Source organism: Vigna unguiculata, chromosome 3, assembly GCF_037176805.1.
Source record: "Vigna unguiculata cultivar grain cowpea cultivar isolate G323 ecotype 2 chromosome 3, ASM3717680v1, whole genome shotgun sequence".
Classification (NCBI taxonomy): Eukaryota; Viridiplantae; Streptophyta; class Magnoliopsida; order Fabales; family Fabaceae; genus Vigna; species Vigna unguiculata.
This window is the reverse complement of record NC_140794.1, coordinates 62,465,769-62,488,348: the sequence shown is the minus strand read 5'-3', so window position 1 is coordinate 62,488,348 and position 22,580 is coordinate 62,465,769. Positions and strand designations below refer to the sequence as shown.

General features: G+C 32.4%; 2 protein-coding genes across 3 annotated transcripts; one reads left to right on the top strand and one right to left on the bottom strand.

Annotated features, from left to right (window-relative positions):
- Window positions 1–2,593: 2,593 nt before the first annotated feature.
- On the bottom strand, window positions 2,594–5,438 carry LOC114178632 (Pseudouridine synthase family protein). Of its 2 annotated transcripts, none has more exons than XM_028064646.2 (3): window positions 5,288–5,438; window positions 3,401–4,822; window positions 2,594–3,290 (listed from the first exon to the last, which is right to left on the bottom strand). In XM_028064646.2, the coding sequence occupies exons 2-3, from the start codon at window positions 4,669–4,671 to the stop codon at window positions 2,810–2,812; spliced, it is 1,752 nt and encodes a 583-aa protein (XP_027920447.1). In that variant the 5' UTR covers window positions 4,672–4,822; window positions 5,288–5,438; the 3' UTR covers window positions 2,594–2,809. The 2 variants fall into 2 exon arrangements, with proteins under 2 accessions (XP_027920447.1, XP_027920448.1); XM_028064647.2 differs by having other exon boundaries at window positions 3,401–4,658; window positions 5,288–5,433.
- A 5,924-nt stretch (window positions 5,439–11,362) lies between these two features.
- On the top strand, window positions 11,363–21,200 carry FIP1[V] (FIP1[V]-like protein). Its single transcript, XM_028062617.2, has 9 exons — window positions 11,363–12,017; window positions 14,695–14,951; window positions 15,367–15,493; window positions 15,568–15,636; window positions 15,749–15,892; window positions 16,069–16,170; window positions 16,277–16,551; window positions 17,548–19,162; window positions 20,052–21,200. The coding sequence occupies exons 1-9, from the start codon at window positions 11,460–11,462 to the stop codon at window positions 20,610–20,612; spliced, it is 3,708 nt and encodes a 1,235-aa protein (XP_027918418.1). The 5' UTR covers window positions 11,363–11,459; the 3' UTR covers window positions 20,613–21,200.
- Window positions 21,201–22,580: the final 1,380 nt, after the last annotated feature.

Below are 22,580 nucleotides of genomic sequence, written 5' to 3'. Positions count from 1 at the left end.
GCTGAATATATAACACAAATTCATTATAAAAACTACAGTCGGTAATTTTGTTATACCATAAAATTCATTATTTGTATTTTTATTTGCTCAATACCTACTTTATTAAAAAAATCAATAATGGCAAATCAATGTTGAACAGTCATAAATTAAACAGTTAGATACCTACTTAATTAAAATAAATGAAAATTTATCACCAATCATAAATTAAGTAATTAAATTCTCAATTGAATCAAACTAATCAAATATCAACAATCATTCTGAGTAAAACCATTCAAATATTATAAAATTTAAAACATTATCAAATGTCTTATTATAATGATATAAACTAAAGAATGAAAATAACTAATTTTAATAAATCACAAATATGGAAAGAGCTTAACTATCTTCCAATACTTCTTCATTTGACAATATTTAGTAAACATAGGAGGAATTAGATATGTCTTTGAATACGAAATTTTATAATTTTATGGACAAAAATATGAATTAATTTAATTTAAATTATTTCTTAAAACATTTGATTAAGATAACTTGAATTTATTAAATAATGAAATTACACTTATAGGTATCTAAAACTTTAATTTTCTTTTCAACTCGCTCAATTTTATTTTTCTTATGATAATAAAGAATACAGGTACCAAAGAGAAGAAAAAGTTAGATTCATTAATCGGTAAAAGTATGAGAGTAGAAGAATTAGAGATAAGAATTGCATAAAATTGTATCCTTTCAAAAACATTTCTTGCTCTAAAAAATTGACTGTCTAAGTGATGGTTTTAGCGATTTCATTCCCAACATATCAGTGTAGCTAAGCTTGCTTTAGAAGAGGTTTTGTTGATGAAATCTGTTTATTTGGCCTCTTATTTGGGAGGCAGAATTTCCCAACATATCACGTAGTTAATATAAAGTGAGACATAATCTAAGTTGGGGTTTGAACGGTTGAACTGTGACATAGCAGTTGATTGCTTTTGTTCATCAGTTTTGTATAGCACTACTGCATTTTCGTTGTAGATGAGGAATGTAATTCAAAAACTGAACTTATATTGTACTTTATTTCCTTTTCGTCCTTTTGAATGAACGATCCCATATTTAGACTGTGAATGTAAATGAACTTATATTTCGTTGTAGATGCATGAAACCTAATGAGAGGATGAATTGAATCTAAAATGAAATGAGTAAGAATCTACGTGGGTATCAAATGATGTGAAGCTGTGAAGCTGTGACTATCAAATGAACCTGCTGACTGTAAGCAATGCAGATGCTTAATGTATTGTTATCCCCTAAAACTAATATGTATTTAATGCTCAAAACCAGAAACTATAGGTGAGTGGCATGCATGATATGCTAAGGTAAAAATAAAAATGATGCAAAATGGTGACCCTGGAAACTAAAGGACGTGAATGCATTGTGGAATTAGCTGTTGGACCCATACAGAACCTGTTTCAGCTCTACTTTCTAGGAACTGAATAAATTTAAAAATGCAAAACAGATGCATGAACCTAAGATATATATGAAGAGTTCCACTTGCCACATCATGACAGATTCCCCAATCTATGCAGAATGCAATGCTAGCATATAACTTCAGATCTGAAAGATGCCAAACAAGATGAGAATAATGCAAACAAACTCAAGACAATGCAACAACCAAGACAAGTCCAACTCTGCATCCCAAATCTGCCACTGAGATTGATGTGCAATTAATACTTTAAAATAGGTAATTGATTAATTGGTATGCATGGAATGAACTAATTCAGTAAATGCAACACGTGGTTATGCAGAAAACTAATGCAGAATTCTTCAAGTACTTAGCCCAGTTTTAAATTGCTAGAGGAAAAGAGGATTACGGCCAATGTGATTTTATCTCACACGATAACAGTACTTAAGTATCCATAACCATGATGCTTTCAGGTGAAGCAAAGCAATTCAGCACACATCTAATTCATATCAAGTCTCAGACCTGTATAAAGATACAATGTAAATGCCAAAGACAGGTCTAGTACATGACTCACAGCAGCAAAATTACCATGTAAAATCAGAAGCACTGGTTGGATAATTTAATCATGATGCACAAACGCTCTATGCAAAAGAAACTACCAGGATTAATGCTAACAAAAGCTAGAACATGAGAATCTAATACAACTGCTCAAGGAAACTAAATCTGGAACAAACAATATAAACTGGTGCAGGGTCAGACATTAAGAACAGAATGACAACAGAGAGAAAACAGATTCAAGTACTGCAGAATAAGCATGAAGCTGAAATCAATTGCAGTGAGTGGACAAGAATCCTTCTACACTCTAGAAGACATCTCGATAATGTGTGCTCACTTTGGAGTCACTTGGTTTCCAAAAGGAAACGTTAAACTGTGCAGAAACATGAATTCGTGATCACTAAACTGACTCAAGAACCAAACTACTACAGAAAAGTAAAACTAAATCAAGGAAAATGAACAGAATTCACGAGTCATATCATCATAGTTAGAATTGCAATGACATAGGCGTTTCTTTTGCAATGGATCTCAATTTACAGCACAAGTAGATAGTTATTATTACTCAGCCATGGCTTAATAAGTAAATATCATAATGTAGACTTAAAAAAATAACAAAATACAACATATATCCTTTCATTTCTTTTTAGTGTCTTACCGAGTGATGGACTCAGAACCAAATTACATACTTTGTAGATTGTATATGTTGCGAAGCAGGGGAGATAGACATGTAACAGTCAATTGTATGCAGTGAAAAGTCAGGCCTAAATCAATTAGAAAGAAGAGGTTGACAATAAACAATTGGAAACACAGCTCACTCAGTCACTACTATAGTTCAGGATCAGCAGCACTCTTGTTATCAGTGATGCCTTGTTCTGGATCAGCACTCTTGTTATCAGAGATGGCTTCTTCACGATCAGTACTCTTGTTATCAATGATGGTTTCTTCAGGATCAGCACTCTTGTTATCGGTGATTTCTTCAGGATCAGCAGTCTTGTGATCGGAGATGGCTTCTTCAGGATCTGCACTCTTGTTATCAGTGATGGCTTCCTCATTAACATCACGCAGATCTGGATAATTTCTATGGTTTAAAGAATGCAACCAAAGAGCAACAGTTCCTTCCTTCTGCTCCGTGGAAGAAATATGGGAATATATGTACTTCATTTTGAACTCCTCAGCTTCTTTCTCATATGCTTTCATTGACACCTCTTCATGGCTATCTTTCCACTTCTGGTTATATGAAGCAAAGAAGCACTCGTCCAGATATAATCCAACCTCAGGAGCAGTAGGCACGTTAATGTTGACATCCCTGCGTTTAGGAAAACACAAGTAAAAAAAGTGCATCCAATGAGAATCACAGCATTTCAAATGAAAACTTGAAAACTAACAGATAACACAAACAATAGAAGTTGTACTCACTGCCGCAAAGCTTTACTGATAAGTGATTCTGGTGCACAATTTCTCATTATTGCCACAGCCAGCCCCATCATCTTCCGTATCTGATGAAGCATGAAGCTCTGTCCCACGACCTCACACTTTACAAACTCAATGCCCTCAACTACAACAGTAGTGTTAGCATTGAATGAAATAATGTAACGACGAGCAGCAGGGTCCTGCGCTTTTGTTCGGGTGGTGAAGTTATGGAAATTGTGAGTCCCAACAAAATAATTTAAAATCCTATTAAATCTCTCCCTCTCCTTCTCACCATAATAGAACTTGCTTCCACCAGTAGACTTATCCTCTCCATTCATTTGTTCTTCCTCAATAATGTCTGAATTATTAACAGATTCACCGTTCAAAGGTATATCCTCATCCTGAACAAGAATCACGTTCTCAATACCAGTTTCAGGGTTCGTGCCATCAACTATAACTCCACCCTTAGTATCAATCCCAGACTCCCCATTTAAATGATTATCGTCACCTTTGCTCAGAGAAACTTCCACATCCTCTGTAATTACAGAATCAAGCACAACATCTCTGTTAGATGAAATACCAGTGTCAACATCGATAGCTTCAAGTTCCAGATTGTGCTTACGGTTACCAACTAATCCTACCACCTTTCGGCCTCTCTCAGAACACTCCAAACATTTAACAAGCTCGTTTGTAGATCCCAAACTAGCCATGACAGTCTCTCTATCACGGTGACAACTTGGATCAAGAGCAAACACAGGAATGAGATATACATACCTCCTCCGGTCACAGAACTTCTTGGCATTAAAAGAACCTGTCACACGCTTGTAACCAAAGATCCTTATCTGAGAGGGAAGGTTTGAATTAAGGCGGTCAACAAGGCCAGGAGGATCAATGTAGAAACGACCGGAGACTACCTGACCAACAGCACTAACACCTTTATCAGTTCTAGCTGAGCGAGCCCAGTCATATCGTTTAGGAACTCCACGATCATGTTCAGGAACAGCTCCAGACACATATAAGGCCTCTTCTAGGTCACCTTCAATGGTCTTTGCACCAGGGTTTTTCTGCATACCCTGATAGCCAACACCACAGTAAGCAAAGAAAATGGCAACCTTACGTCGTTTGTATCGTTTCTTGGTGCCTGGGGCAGTTGGGCATTCTTCATCATCAGAAGTTGTGGTGGACATCTTCAGCTTCTTGTGCTCTGGCTCGTCCGCAGCTAATGGAGGTGGTGGAGGCAGGGATGAAGTTGTCAACGTTGTATCTGGGTTTTCCATATTTTAGAAAATATGACTGGTAGAAGTCAATGATTTAAAATCTGGAATGTTCAACAACCGGAAAAAGGGACTGGCTCAAGACTCGAGAGTCAATGGCCAGGCCAGGGAAAAACTACTACCAAATCACTGACACCAGCATGAGGCCACATACCTAAACAACAATTTGACTTATTAATTCAGAAATGATCAAGTCCTATGCTATACAAGAGGCTCTTTCAGTGCATTTATAGTTTCCACACACGGCTCTGGATGCAATTTCAATTTCTTGAAGTTTTAAAGAACTCGACTAATCACAACTATCTCTACTTTTCGAGGGCCTTTTCATGTTTTGCAGCAAGCAAGTTGAAAGAACAAAGAATTACCAACACAAAGAATTGCTTGATGTTAACAGTTGATTTATGATTGAAACCGCATTCTAATCAGATAAAAATAGATGGGAAAAATTCAAAGATCTTTGGGAACATCTACCCAAAAAAGCAAGAGATTTTCTTAAACTCCAAAATCCACATCATTTCGATGAAAGCGAAAAAAAAAATGGCACCTAAATATTATATCACATTTTTCAGAGAAGAAAAAGAATATGAGAATGAAACAATGAGCGCAGAAGAGGCATTACCAGAGGAATGAGCGAGAGAACGGTTGAGAATGGTTGCTGGGTTGAACTGCAGAGTGAGAACGTGTGTGCGAAAAAGATGCAACAAATGTTAAACCCTCGTTTCAAGTTTAACAAACAAGGGTTTTTCTTCCTGCAACCCCCGATTTTTCTTCCTGCACCCCGAACTTTTTCATAATTTCCCTGTTATCCTTTTGGTTTATACTTACCGGATTTCAGAAACGTGAGTTACCAATTTTTAGAAGACGGAATTTTCGGCTTTCAGAATTTAATTTTGTCGATTTTTAAGATACGAACAGTGATGAAACATGAATCAAAATTTTAAGAATGTCAAATTTATTTATTTTTATACATAAATTAATTTTCTAGTTAAATAAAAAGTTCTTCATTTTCTTTACTTAAATCATTTTTATAGAGTGATTCACGTATGCATTTTTCAATTTCTAATATTTCTAAATTATTGAATTCACGCAATAGAGATATTCTAATTGCTAATCCAAATCAAAGTTATCCAACTAATTCATTATGTGTAGCATAATTTGTAATGTAACTCAAAATATATTCATAATCATTCATCTCCTTACTTTTCTTTTTTACTTTAATACTTTCTTGATAACTTATTGATAAATAATTTTATTATGACTAGAGATAGAACCATAATCGCTTTTATCAACCAACATCCATCAAATTAATTTTTATTTTTAAACAATAAAGATGTACAACTAAAAAATATAAATAAAATTATTATAAATTTTCTTAAACTTAATATAAATAATATAATTATATAAATATAACTTTAAAATATATAAAAATATATATAAAAAAATAAAAAACAAAAATTAGGATTATCAGATTTCAGAAACCGGTGTTAACAGCTTTCAGAAACCGATGTTACCGGCTTTCAGAAACCGGTGTTACCGACTTTTTTTCTTGGGGATGCAGGCTGCAAAGACATTTAATTTATAATTTATTTTTATTTTTTTGAAGGATATTATGGTCTTCACAATCAAACATGGAAGTGTAGAAAGAAAAATTCAGGGTGTAGGAAGAAAAACCCAACAAACAAACTAGACATGCGCCATTGATTTGTTCCATTCGGACCTATTACGATTTTGGGGCTTCTCTCTGCACCCTAAACCTTCTCCTGTATCCCCAATAATTACCTTTTTGACCCTAATCAAAAGTATGAAACGGATTTCGAAATCCGTTTAAAAATATATACCAATTGAAAGTCAATTTCAATTTTGATGGTGTAATCTATAATTTAATATTGTATAATTTAATATTGTATTTTGGATTACATAATCTAGAAAGCCTTCTTTAAAAACAATTTATGAATTAAAAAATGATTTTAGATTCAGAAGTGACCTCTATATTAAACAATCCATAATTTTATATGCGTATAGTTATAAATCACATACCGACCATGTCTCGTCCAGATAAATAGGTTGGCGATATGCTCTAAATACGTCCCATTAGTTCGTCTGTGACTTTTAAGTGTACAACGAGAGCAAAAATATATCAATCCTTAATCTAAAGGATTAAGATTTTAGGTACCTTAATTAATTTACATTAAAGGTATATTTTTATATTATTTCACATGTATATTTTATTTAGTTTAAGGCTTAAATATATATTTAGTTTTTTTTTTATTATTCAATTTTGTCTCTATTTTCATTTTATGTTCAATTAGGTCCTTATTTTTGTTAAATTATGGTCAATTTGGTTTTTTTCTCTAACGTGTTTAAATAGTTAACGTTCTTAAACCGTACATGTCACGTATCAGCTTTTGATTTTTTTAATTTTTATGATTTTTTTAATTTTTAAATTTTTTAAATTTTTTTTAATTTCAAAAAAATTGTCCACGTGTCAAGTCACAATTGTGCCACGTGTCAATGCTTGTGTCACGTGTCAGTTTGTGGATGTTTTTTTCTTTTAATTTAGTCTGATATTCATTATTTTTTTTTCAATTCAGTTCCTATATTCGTTATTTTTGTTTAATTTAGTCCCAAACGTGGCATGTACTGTTCAAAAACGTTAACTATTTAAACTCGGTTAGTGAAAATGACAAAATTGACCATAATTTGACAAAAATGAGTAGCTAATTGAACACAAAACGAAAATATGACCAAATTGAATAAAAACAACAAAAATAGGAACCAAATGTATATTTAAGCCTTAGTTTAATTACTTATATGATATCCACTTTGGTAGAAGCGTTAATTGCATATCAATTTTTGAAAAATGTTTCAATTAGATCCTTTTAAACAAAAATTATTACCGCCATGCGTGCCACATTTTTTTTTATTATTATTTTCTTGTCTAAATCAATATTTTTGTTTGTCTCTTATGTTCTCTTACATAAAGATACAATTATGTCACTGTAATATAATAATTGCTTAGTTACTAATTTAGTCATAGTCATTCATTTTTGTTAAATAATTTAATATGGTATGTTAGGTTAAATTAACGTTAACATCGTTTAGGAGTGTTACGTGATAAAATTTAGGTTTGTCACGTGACAAAATATAGTATGTCGTGTGTTAAATTTGAGTAGTTTTCTATCTCAAAACCATTTGATTACGTGATGCCTTCAAAGTGAAAGATGATTTATGTTTAAACACGTAGATCAATTTTTGAGGTCACACCTTTAAACAAAGTTAATGTCAATTTATTGAATTAAGTTGTTTCTATGGCACCCAATAGTCTTACATTACTTAGAAGTTGGGATCAAATGTAATTTAAATATGTGTTCAAAGGCGGACCTCTTTGGGGGTAGGGAGGGGCCCTAGCCCCCCCTAAGATTTTGATTTTTTTTTTAGTTATATATATATATATATATATATATATATATATATATATATATAATTTATTAAATTTTTAAATTTTTTAAATTGTAGGCAATATATATTAAAAATTAATAAAAATTAGATTTCTTATTTCTTATTTTTTTGATTTAAACATAATATTTAATGTAAATACATAATAAAATATAAAATTAAATATAATAAAAATATATATTCAGGTTTAACTTTTCTTTTGGTTCCTGTTTTTATTTAAAAATTGATAATAGGATTAGGTTAATTACACCAACAAAGCAAATCATTCATATTAAGAGTCTCGATTTTAATGAAAAGATCATTGATCTGTTTCAAGAAATTTAACGAAATTGATAGTAAAAGATTGGATTACATTAGTTTTTCAAAAATCAAGACCAAATTGAGATTAAAAAAATATTGGAGGACCAACTTAAAATTTTTAAAGGAAAGCATGAATCAAAAAAGTAATTAAACCAAATATTTATTAACATAATTTTTATTTTTCTTTTCATTATCTTTTTAGTTTTTCACAAATTGTAATAATCTCTCACTCTCATATGTCTTCTTTTTATTTAAAAAAAAAAATAGTTAGACATAAACTCATTATATTTTTCATTTATCCTCTTCCTTTCTTGTCTCTTGTCTTAGTTGATAATGAAAACATTATTTTTTTATCTCATGAGCTTTTTGTATATTTTTTTTATGAATATAGAAAAAAAAATATTATGTATTAATAATAATGAATATATTTTTTTTAATAATTACGTGTCTTAATTTTTTATTAGATTATGATCAATTATTTTTTAGTATTATTTACAAAAAAAGTATATTGATAAAAATGGAAGAACAAATTAATCGTTTAAGAGTGATGAAAATAAAATTATTGACTAAAACAAGATAGTTTCTACTTCTTCACATATTTTGAAACATTATACTAATGATAAAAAATGTTCAGTTAGAGAAGTTATTTTTTAAAGCATTATACTAATGATCGAATCTAATTATATCAAAATTATATTACTTTGACCCCTCCGACATTTTTTGTCAAGATCTGCCACTGTATGTGTTTGCTTTGTTTGTTTTGGAAGATGGATTTGAGGGAATTGAGAGAGGAAAGTGAAGTTGTTTGTTTCAAATGATAGAAAGATGAAAGTTGTTTGTTAATTATTATTATTATTATTAATATATGAAAAATAGTTAAATTTATGTATATACTAATTTAATTTATAACTTGTAAATATTAAAATATTTCATATATTTATACTTTAAATATGTAAATGAGACTACAATAACAAAAAGACAATTGATTAAAGTTACGAGAAAACTGGTAAAATAACATGTGATGATGTGATTTTCCCCGAAAATCTTTACTACTGTGAGAAAATGAGTTTCATTCCATCTCTCAAATCCCCACAAATGCTTTGAAACGAACTAGAGATACCCTTTAATTCCCCTCCTAAACAGTACATTCCTAAAAACAAATAGATCCTAAGGCTGAATTCTTTTGAGAAGAATGATATTATTCTTTTTAAGGGCTTAGGATGTGATTTTATAGTAGATTAGAGAGTGAAATTGGTGAATGTTTGTGATTAAATTGAGTGATGCGATATATTAAAAATAAAATTTAATAGATAAAAAAATGAGATTACCAAAATATCCCTAATGTTAAAAGTAATATAAAATGCTATATAAATAATTTAGAATAATTTATTTATTTTTTATTGACTGTGTGAAATTATAAAAAAATGAATAATAAAATTAAATTTGACATTTATCAATTTAATGTTTACATAAAATATAATTTATTTACGTTATATATATATATATATATATATATTATTTTTAAGTATTTGAAGTATACAATTTTTTGTTTATTTGATATGAACATATTTTTTAATTTGATTATGTTTGTTAATAATATAGGTAACACTTTTAAATAATTTTTTTTTCTTTAAATTTTGTAGAATTATATATTGTTTATATATTTTTAACTTTTATATTTTTATATGTTTATTAATAATAATTTTTTTATTTATTTTTGTTAATAAATTAAAACTAAAATTACATATATTTATTTGTTAAAAAACTAAAATTGGTAAACATTAATAAATTAAGTTATTTAAAAATTTTAAAGTAAAAAATATTTTCACATGGCAAGTGAAAAAAAATATCAAATTGAAAGATTAGAATAAATAAAAATCATTTTTTTATTATTTCATTAAATGATTAATAAAATAATTGAAAACAAAATTTTAATGAAAATTTTATTAAAAATAAATATAACAAAGATAAAGTGATAATTTCTTATCCATTATCTCCTAATCTCTTCAATAATAGTGGGATAGAATCTTTTAGCAATTCACTTAAAAGAATATGATTTAAGTATTCCTTTTACCCTTTCATCCTTTGAGACACTTATTGAGAATAAAAATAATTTAACAATATTTTGAATGTAGTAATTGAACTATGTGAATAAACTTGAGATACAATGATTTACACATTAAAATAACATATTAATATTACTAACTATGTTAACAATATTAATATTAAAGAAAACATATTAATGGTGCCAAGTGTTCGGAATTTATAAAATGGTCATATTATCATATAGGTTAAAATAAACTTTATCATCAAATAAAACAAATCTGTTTTTATTTGCAGGAATACTTTATTTTAATTAAAAAAATAAAAAATATATCTTTCCATAAATATACAAAAGTACCAGAAACAATTTTTAACAATCATGTAACTATAAATAGCATTAATTATCAACAACTTCTTTATTGGAATTGTAAGGATTTAATGTGACTGGTCATTTGAGTTAAAAATTTGTCCATGATATATAATACTATATCATTTAAATGTATTTTATAGATAAAATTACTATCAAAGATAAAAGGTTAAAATATTTTAAAAAAAGTAGATACATTTCAAACTTCATTATAAGATTCTCATGCCTTTAGGAGGAAATATATTTCTCCTTATTCCAAAATGCACTAAATAAAAATTCGTATATTTTATAGTGATAAAATAAATAATTAAAAATTATACAATTTTGTCAATTAATTACTTGAACAGTTTTTTAAATGTGTGTTTAGGATAATATTATAATCTATCTTAAAAGGAGTTTTTCAATATCTTTTCAATCTATAATAATATAATCTATCTTAAGAGGAGTTTTTCAATATCTTTTCGTTAAAATAAAATTTGGTGTTAAATTCCCAATCATTCACATGTAAACATATAAAAGACACAAAACGTTTAAGCTTTGGCACTCTGCCATCTCCCAAACCTTGCAACTAAACAAAACAAAACCCTTCTTCTTCTAACCTCAATACACACTTTTCTCCAACATCATGGCCATGGAAGACGATGATGACTTCGGTGGTTTATACACCGATCTTCCTCAGTCCTTCGCTCCTTCTCCTCCTAAAGCTCAACCCATTCACAGCCAGCAATCACCTCAACAACCACCGTGCCATGCGGAACCCGCAATCGCTGATTCCAACGTCGTCGCCGATGAACCTCCCGTTGATTTGATCGACAGTGACGTCAAATTCGACATCGAGGATGAGGAAATCGAGGACGAACCTCTCATCCCGGGACTAACCGTGGACACCGTAGAAGCTTCCGGAAGAGTCGGCGAGGGTGATGATTGGGACGACAGCGATGACAGCGAGGATGACCTGCAGATTGTGTTGGACGACGGTGGCCTTCCGAATGCCGATGACGGTGACCTCGATGTTGCGGCGGCGGCAGCTGGCGACACTAAGGAGCGCGATTGGGGCGAGAATTCGACGCAACAACCGGTTGATGGTGAGAAGAAGGATGTGGGAGAGTCGGTGAAAGCACTTGCGCCGAAAATTGGGTACAGCAATCAGGGTTATCATCATCCTTTTCATTCTCAGTTTAAGGTCAGTGTCGTTGTAATTGTACGTTTAAGAATAGTAGTAAATAAAGTTTGATGATAGAATTCAGCTGGTGTTGTGTTTCTTTTGTGCTTTGTTGTTGTGAATAGTTGAAAAAAACGAAGAAAGGCTTTAAAAGGCAGTGAAAATAGAAAGAAGCCAATGCAAAAAAAAATTGTAATATTTTTTATGTTATTATTAATGTTATTGTATACTTTGACTTGCACAGTTACACCAAGGGAACAAATTTAGTTGAAGTTATCTTTTTGTTATCCTTTTCTTTGTGTACATTGGCCGAGTCTTGGATTCAAGGACCAAACCAGCATGGATCTTAGTTGACACATGCAGATTACAGAACATATATCGAGAATGACATTGTCATATGGATGATGTTCTGTATGGTATTTGGATAACTTGTACATACATTGGTAACCTTGCTTCTTGTTAAATGTGAATGAAAAGAGCAAATGATTATGGTACTGGTTTATAGAAAAAAATAAAATAAGATGGAAGGATGTAATAAGTCTCTCTCATAAACTAAACTTAGTTTATTCACACATTCATTTACAAAATTTCAGTGATAGTGTTTTCTCCATTTTGTTAATCCAGTTCCTTTGCGTTCCTTCTCGGTGGTGTATCGAGCTTTGTATTCAAGGAAAATGAACGGATAATCTAAATATTAAACCATGTTGACATTAATTATTTTTACGGGTTTCCATATTTAACTTTAATCAACTTATCAAACAAATGCTCCTCCACCAGGTGGTGCAGACTACAGAACAGTTTCACTGAATTATGAATTATTCCTTTTATTCCTTTGGGTTTTTTTTTTTTTTTTTTTTACTTTGGGTAAAAATTTTGTTGCTTGAATTGAGACGAAGACATCAACAACAAAATTTTTACCCCATTAGGCTGGTTGGTTGTATGAATCAAACGACATCATTAAGTTCAATTGAAAATCATATTCTTTGAGATGTTATTTACCATAGAATTCCTTTTCACGACTACTTTCAATGTCTTGCTGGATTTTTTCTATCTTTTTTTCACAAAAATAAGAGTATGCAATCTACTCTTCTTACTAATGTTTATAGTTGCCTTTTTTGTACATGTCCTAACCACGTTGTCTGGTTTTGTTTAATGAATTGAAAAAGATATGGAAATTGAGTAACTGAATTCCAGATACGCATGAGCTAAAACTGGAAGCCATACTGCACAGTCTGAGATCTAACTAATAATTCGTAAATGTAAAAATCATGCACAAGCCTTCACCTGGCACATCAAGCTTCTCGAATATTTTGGTTCTAGACATTGTCTTTGTGTGAATAGGATATTTTTTTTTTTATATATATAAAGACTTGTAAAAGAAGAAAATGAGAAGGAAAAATGAATTAAATTTATTTTAAAATTCAAGTAAAATTTTGTGCCTTTTAATAGAAACTGTCTTGTCTAACTTCTCTAAAAACTGAAATGCATAAGTTGATTTTGGATTATAGAAAAATAACTCAATTCATTTTACCTTTTCATTTTCTTTTCTACAAGATTTTGTAGAGAAATTCATTTAAGTAGGACTACAGTGTTATAGTTTTTATGAGCTTGAGTTTGACCTTGACTAGCCCCATCCTTATAAATAATTTCAGCACAAGTAATCATAGCATAAAAGGATTAGTAAAAGAACACGGAAAATGTACCTTCAATTATGTGGGATGCTGATGCTGCTCTGCCTGCATCACCTATTAAAAATTGTGTATTATATAAAATTATGAGGCAATTTTTTCTATATCAATTGGCTTAAAGAATCCTTCATGACATGTATATTAAATCCAGTTTGAGATGCTGCAGACACAGGTAATTAACTGGATTCTGTTTTCAGAATTTCAGAATCATATTCTTTGACACACTCTTATACCCTCATTTAGTATTTTTGGACGAATTTTATGTGGGTCTCACTTCAATAAGTCTACATTATTCGCAATCATGAAATTACTTTACCTGATTTATGTGGCTTGTTTCTTCTAATAAACCTTTAAATACATTAGAACCAAAAAAAATTCACTGAAAGGCTTATGAGCTCAAACTATATTGGTTATTAATTATATTTGGGTGAGCATTTACCAACTTGTTTTAGATGAACTTGATTTTGGTTATACGAGTGTCAACCGAAGTGGTTTATGTACTGTAATTTTTATCCAAAAAGTAAGCCTGTGAGAGAATTTGGTATAAAATTCCTATTCCACTGCAAAAGTTAAAAATTTTCATTGCGGATTGGAAGCAAAATTGCATTATGAAGCTTCAAATGTGAGTTGGGGGCTCTCCTAGCACATTCTAGTGGAGCCTTGTGAACAATTGTTTGTTTCTATAATTTGTGTTTCTATGCATGTTGAACCAAAAGAACTTGTGTCTCCATAGATTCTATCAGTAATTATGTCTTCTAAATTTGGCTGGTTGTTATACTTCCTCTCTGCTGGTTGATTAATCTTGATCTTAAAACTAATCTTTTGTGGAAGAGAAGAAACTATCGTTTGTTCCATTCATCAGACAGTTAAAAATATTTCATTTACTCTGGATCCGTATAGTTGTTTCCTTCGTTTAAGTATATAAAGATGTGAACTATGGATTATGAAATGGAAAATAATTAAGTATCTAATGATTTGCATTTTTCACTTTTGTTTTAATTGTAATGTAGTATGTCAGGCCAGGTGCAGCATCCATACCTGCAGCAACTAGTTCTACTCCAGGAGGCCCTCTTGGTCAGATTCGTCCACAAGCTAACATGAATGCTGTGGCCGGTCATGGCAGAGGGGACTGGAGACCAGCTGGAATAAAAGGTGCTGCTGCCATGCAAAAGGGTTTTCAAGCAGGTTCTGGATTACCTATGCGGGGACACAATACAACAGGACGGGGCTTTGGTGGTGGCTTGGAATTCGTGCTTCCTTCTCAAAAGTAAAATTTAATTGACAATTTTATTTGTCTCTAGCTGTGTTAAGACAACAAATGAAGAGATTGATGTCAACTGCTAACTGGAAATTATTTTTGTTAAGCATCTGAGTTGCATTGCATTTGGAAGAGAAGTGTTTGGAATATGAAACATTTGGTTTCTAAATGGAAAGAGGCTATAATCCTTCTTTTTTTTCTTGTTTTCCTTTTGATCTATACGAACTTTTATAGTTTTTTGGTAATTTCAATTTGAAGTATAAAGTGTAGATATGGTTAGTAAACGAGCTTTATATTGCATGAACAAGTTGTTAGATCAATATGTTAACCGAGGTCATCATTATTCATTTTTCTTGGAATGACGTTTTTGTGGGGGAAATCTTCTTAACCGTTTACTTATTTAACCTGCCACCTACTTTTTCAGGACAATATTTGATGTTGATATTGATAGTTTTGAGGAGAAACCATGGAAATATCCTGGTGTTGATGCATCAGAATTTTTCAACTTCGGTTTGAATGTCGATACCTGGAAAGATTATTGCAAACAACTGGTAATATTTTTGCTTATATTCTTTTCCAGTAGAAATTTAGTGTAGACTGAGAAAATCATTTTTTGACTTTCTAGGAACAACTACGTCTGGAGTCTACGATGCAAAGCAAGATCCATGTTTATGAGAGGGGTCGAACAGAGCAGGTAATGATGTTAGTGTAGGCTAGGAACAGTTCCTTATCACATTTGTCCGGACCTATTTTGGTCCAGTGCTTATCTTGAAATAAATTAAATCATCTACTTGATTTCATTCCAGGACTATGATCCAGATTTGCCCCCTGAATTAGCTGCAGCTTCTGGTATTCATGATGTTCCTGCTAATAATAATGCTAATTATGTAAAGTCAGAGGCTGGACAAAATGATCTAATAAAAGGTTCTGGACTTATGCGACCACCCATTGTATGTATTTCTACCATTCGTTGAATTCCTCTATTATATTATGGCCAGATACTTGTTTTTTTTTTTTCTGTTGTATTGGCCAGCTTGTGTCTGGAGTACAAAATATTCGTAGAAGTTTCTGCTTTTTTAATTTATTCTCTTGCTAGAAGTTCTTGATGCTTTTCATTTTTAATCAGCCAACTGGGAGAGCAATACAGGTGGAAAGTGGTTCTGGTGATCGTCTTCCTTCCATTGACACCCGACCTCCTCGAATCCGTGATTCTGATGCTATCATTGAGGTTTTTGAGCTATTGTCATTAACAATGTGTCATAATTAGATTTGTCTTTTATTGTTGCATCCTGCATGTGCAATTTCTCTGTTACTCACCATATTTTTATGAACAGATTGTTTTACAGGATCCAGCAGATGATGTTTCCAATGCAAAAATTGATGTTCAAGATCAACAAGAGGGTGATGAGCCCCAGAGAAAGGATTTTAGTGATGACCATGTATCTGGATACGAAATTCCAAGGTTAGAGTCCAAGTATTTTAATGGTCAAAAGAGAGAGCTGACTGGAAGAAGAATGCCCAATATGAAAGCTGATCCTACTAGCACACCCATAGAAGATAAAAATTTGTCCTTCCCCCAGAAAAAGACAATTGATTACGCTGATTCTAGGTACCAAACTTTTGAGTCCTATTATGTTCTTTACATTGGATAGATATACATAATTCAGCTAATCCCAGTTAAATTTAAACCATTCTTGACTTTCATTCCACTTTGATCCTTTTTATGCGAAGTTTGTGTGTATGATGATGCATTGTGAACATGGACCGCATGAGATATCACAATTAACTAGTTAATTCATGCAAGATTTGGTGTAATTAATAAAAGTAATTTAGACAACTGGGCAGCGTGATTACTGATTGCTGATAGGTTACTTTGCATTAATTTTCCATGTCTAAACAGTTAAATTTGAATTGTGCTTTTTTTTATTAGAGAAATCAACGTATTTTGTTACGAAATCTTAGGCCAGATTATAGTACAAGACATAGGCAACACAGTTTCACCCTAACAACGCTTTGCCATTCAGCAATTAGTAAAACTACTCAATGGAACCACCTACAACGCTCATACACACATTAACTGTCACAATATGCTATAACTGCCTAAACAAATGCATAACGAGAGAAATAGGACCCAGAAGTGATAATTCAGATCCGTAAAGAATTGCCTAAAGACTACGCAAGCACAGTATTAGTTCAGGCCAAATTGGTCTATGTCGTCTTCTTATTCCTTCTCACATTAACATTCCATATCCTATCAAAACATTGAATGCAACATAATGAAAAATATCAAACTCCTAGAGAAAAAGAATGCTGAATCTAAGTTCAAGCTCATGCAACCACTCAATGTAGAACATAATTTGGTAAAGAAATATATTTCTCAAATTTATATTTAAAATGAAAAAAAAAGGATTGTCCAACAACTTAGATGCTTGGAGTCCTTACAGGAAGGGATGGTTTTTCTATTGTAGAGGTGTGTTGGCGTGTTAGTTAAAATTTTCATTTTTAAGGACAACAACTTATTTTATTGTTCTTTGCATGTCCAACTAATGTGCTCAGTTATTTTAATCTGCAATTCATGAACACCATCTCAGTTTTCTATTTGCAGGAAAATACAAGGAAGTGCATGTGATCAGTCTCCCCGTTTTACTTGCAGTCAAGAAGTGACAATTGTTGACAATAAAAAAGAAGAGTCAGTTGAAAGCATGGAAGGAAGACATAGTGCACACTTGTCATTTCCTGCCGATGGGGATGTGAAGGAATCCAGCATTGAAAACAATCAGCTTGATGAAGCTGGGATAGCTGATGGAACTTCCAGGTTGGAAAAGGGATATATAGATTTAAATGCAGTGGATGACAGAGATAACATTAAGGATGGGGTAGCAGAGAGACAGAATATAACATCTAAAGTTGAGCAACCCTTGCTTGGGGATGGAAGTGATTGGGAGGACTCAAAATCTGTAAGAAGTAGTGATAACAGCAAAGCAAAATCAGAAAGCAGCAGGGATCATAAGCAATGGGATGGTTTTGAAGTAGTTCAGGATCCACATGCTGTTCATCTGGGTAGCATCAGAATGCAATCTGATGATAATGAGCAGGTATTCCATAGAAGAGAGCAAGCCGGGGGCAAAAAAACAGAGACAAATGGTATGGTGATTAAAAGTAGAGAGAATTCATACTCTCAGAAGGATCGACACTCTAGCTCGGCACATCAATCACACATAAGGATTGATGGATTTGAAAGTCCAAGAGATAGGGTTAGCTCTGACATGGATTGGGAATGTAGAAATGATGATCTCTATGGAAGAAGGGTTAAACATGATGAGCCAAGAAAGAGGGATAAGGGTAGAGTTCGTGAAAATGATAGAAGCGACAATGATGATTCCTTTCGATCAAGAAAACAGTTGGATAATGGTAGCTACAGGGTTCCCTATGACAAGGATGTCGGGTCAAGAGTCTCAAGACACAAAGAAAGAGATGATAGCTTGAAAGATAAGAATGAAGCTTTGGAGGATTTCCGTAACAAGAGGAGGAAGAATGAGGAATATCTTAGGAGGGAGCATGTAGCCAAAGAAGCTGTGCGTGGGTATAGAGAAAATGTCAGTCGTCACAAGCCAGAAAAGAATTCAGTATTGGATCCACGGAAGAGAGATGATCATCAAAGAAGTAGAATCGACCTTGATGTTCAATATGCTGCCAGACCAAAAAATGAGGCCTGGCTACTGAGGGAGAGGGGTAATAGGAAGAGAGATAGAGAGGACTGGCATCAGGTGAAACAGTCTCGCGAAGAAAATCCATTCAAGCGTGAAAGAGGAGGAAGGGATTCTGCAAGAAGGGGACGAGGAGCTGAAGAAAAGATATTGACTGGCCTTGTTAGGGCTAAGGATGAACATAAAGTTTCGGAGAAAGAACACCAACATAGAGAAGCAATGCGACACAGTGACCAATTGAAAACAACGGATCGAATTAAGGGTGAAAGCCCACATCGTAAGGGGCATGATGATGCTTTTGTCCGTGGAAATCAATACAACAGTGAGGAAAGGCGATCCAGGGAGGAAAAATCAAGTAGTCGAGGTTATTGTGCCTCTAATTCTTTAGATACTCAAAGAGTTCACGAGAGAAAGCGTGATGAGGGCTCTAGGAAAAGCAAAGAACCCATTGTTGGCAGTTTAGGCACGTCCAACAAAAGTCCAGAAGCTCAAAGTGGTCAGGCCAATTTCAAGGTATACTTGATGCTTATATATTTAAAATGTGAGATTTATCTGGATTTATCCATCTGTACGCGCGACTTGTAGGAGAATGGGTCTATAATAATGGTTAAAATAATGGGTAAATTAGTGCCTAACCATAGAAAGCAGGCTTGGCATCGGGTATCTAATTTCATTCACATGGTTCCTCTTTCCCCAACTTAATGCCTAGGGAGAAAGGTAGAAAGCAGAAGATATGATCTTTTTTAGCAAAATTTTGTCCTTTTCCAATTAGGCTTTATAATTTAGTGCATAATATGGGCCATGCTTAAGTATCTATACAGTTAAGAACCAATCTATTATTTTAAGTTACAAGTTTCTTTTTCTTTACTGGCTGTATTTACTCCTTAATGTTTCTGCACAAGAGATTGCTATTGTTTCTTTGACTGATATATCTGTCATCGTCGTATTAAGCTTGATCCCTGTGGAAATGACATTCATGTGATTAACTTTTGGAAGAAATCTTGCTATTACTGGAGTATCTCCACATAAAGCTCAACATCTCTCTCTTTCTTCTCTTTTTTCGCCATGGTCAGCAGTTGGACCTTAACCAGGTTTTCAAATTCCCTTGCGCGTCATTGTATCTGACAGGATAGGTTAATGTAGTCAGCAGGATTCGGGCTGTGAAATATCAGTCTTGGGAAAATGAAATTTTGATGCTTATTTAACAAGAGTGTGGTTTGATATTTCTTAGTAAGCCTTAGACACCGATTTTAATGCATTTTTCCTTGCTCCTTCTGTCTCTTTCGAACCAAAAAATTGACTGGAATAACTTTTTATTCATTCTTCTGAATTTGAGCTCAAGCTGATGTAAACAATTACTGGGAACTAACTTATATACGGTCTTTCATTTCCGTTTATGAAGGGCATGAAAGGATCTGGCGATGAAGATCACCCAGAGGATGAAATCCCAGGGCATCGGCTGTCCAGAAAAAGGAACTGGGAAGCCAACTCAGATGATGAACAGCAAGATTCTCAACGAGGACGTTCTAAATATGAACGCCGGACAAACCTTAAGGAAAGAGATTTGAGTATCAGCAGCAAGTCGTCATCTTCCTTAAAGTTCAAGGACCTTGAGAAGGATAACAATGATAGGTCTTCTGAATCTCGGAAACCTGTTGACGAATCTACTAAGTTAGTTTATACCAATCACCAACCACATTTATCAGTTGAGGGCAAGGATTTTGTAGATGTGGAGATCAAGGATGCTAAAGCCAAAGAATTAGAGGATCAGCACCCTGATACTGTTGGTAAGTTGAAGAAGCGTAGTGAGCGTTTCAGGGTTCCAAGGCCAAGTGAGAAAGAGGCAGCTGTCAAGAAGTTAGAGGATGAACCTCAGCCTTCTGCCGAAAAATCTGAAAATCCAATGGATTCAGAGGTCAAACTAGAGCTACCACCCCGGAAGAGGAGGTGTATAGGTAACTAGATGAGAAATCTGGGAGCTTATTATTTGACTACAATTCTCGTTTAGTTTTGTCACCCCTTCCACCCATTAAGACATTCAAAACTCCTTTACCATAATTCTTGACGGATAACCCCAATTCAGGTTTATTAGTACATTGTGATTTTGAATTATTTGTTGAAAGTAACATTTTTAGTGTTTGAGATTATATGTAATTGGACCATTTTTGTAACCACGCACCCAATACATTATTATACACTGTATATACTGGTAAAATGTAGAACTTGAACTTTCACATCACAGGCACGTTGTTCTGTGTCTAAATGTGATCCATATCGTAACTTGATCTGGGTTATGAGAATTATGGGATTAACATGACTGAGGCTTGTTGCAATATGACACCCATAAATTATTGCTGGTAATGCACGAGCCTTATACTGGCAGTGTTCCTCATGTGAGCGAGATGTTCCAAGTGTCAGAAACCATGGGCATCCTGGTGAAGAACTTCCTAACCTCTCTTTGGTGGTTGAATGTGATTGTTATTATTGTAGACTGTTAGTTAATATTAATTACTGTTTTTTTCCAATAAGAGGATTATATAATTTTAGCTCAGAGCTTGGCTGTATCTAGATGTTAATGAAATGTAGTTCATGAATTTCAGTAGTAATAAAAGAAGGCATCTTTCAATCTGAGAACCACAAGTTTATATCTTCATATTTTACATATGCTAGCTATAGGTGTTCATCCTGATGGATAAGGATCGAGACTTTGCACTTGCCTAGCTTGAAAGACTAAAAGGGTGAATATATTTTGTTGGTTTATTTGTGTTTGTTTTTCATGAAAAAGTGTTTTTTTAATAAAATAACATGTATGTTCTTTTATAAATTTATATGAAAAACACTGGTAGGAAGGGGGTTTCTGTTAATACCATATCTTGTGGCAATGGTGATGCTAAATGCCATCCACAACAAAGTTTATTATTACAAGCAAGCCTTGTTTTATCTCTAATGAAGTTTTTATCTTACTTTTTTACACTTAAAATATATCTCTTTTCGATTATTAGGATCCAATATTCTTTGTATGGTCGTTACGAAAACTTTACAGCACAAAGTTCAACAACACTAGCAAAACACATAAGTTTGAAATTCCTGAGTTCAGTTTCTTTTTTTGAATTTTTTCATGTTATTCCCTGTCGAGTATTTAAAATATATTATTTTAGTATTTTAAAGATATTTTTAATATATTTTAAAATTTTAAATTAGTAGTCATTAATACATTTTAAAGATGCAAGAGAAGAAAAACAGACAAATCTAACAGAGGATCGAAATTCCTTTTTTTATTCAGGCGAGCTTTTTCCCATTTGTATGTATTTCAGAGGTAGAAGATTCATTTATTTTTCATATGCTATGCTATTTTGATGCAATTAAATCTTACCTTCGCAAAAAAAAAAATGATAGTATTTTTCAATCTTTTCACGGATGTACACTATTTAGAATCTGATGAAAGATAATTTGGATTTTCTTTAATGTGGTCTATAAATTAAATTTCACTAATGATTAAGGAAATTCTTTTATTTATAAACTAATTATCAAATACCATTTTGTTTGAAAAAATTAATTCGGTTATTTTTTAATTTAGATATTTTAAATTAAATTTTTATAGAATAGTTTAAATTTGTTCTATTGAGTGTGTGTGATATTTCATTTTTATATAAGAACTTTTTTTCTTTTTCAATGAAAAAAATTAAACAGAAAATTATTTACATAAATATAAAAAAGTTAAACATATTTTTGTTTATTAAACTTTGATATGAGATTGAAGATCGTCTTTATCTCTATATGAGCTTTGATATAATTTAGTCTTTAAATTTTTAAATTATTGAATATAGTCATTGTGACTTAATTACGTGTTAAACTTTTTTCACATGTCAAATACGTTTTTCAGTTAACATTGATTTTTAGCTTTTGAACTTTGACATGAGACTGAAATTTG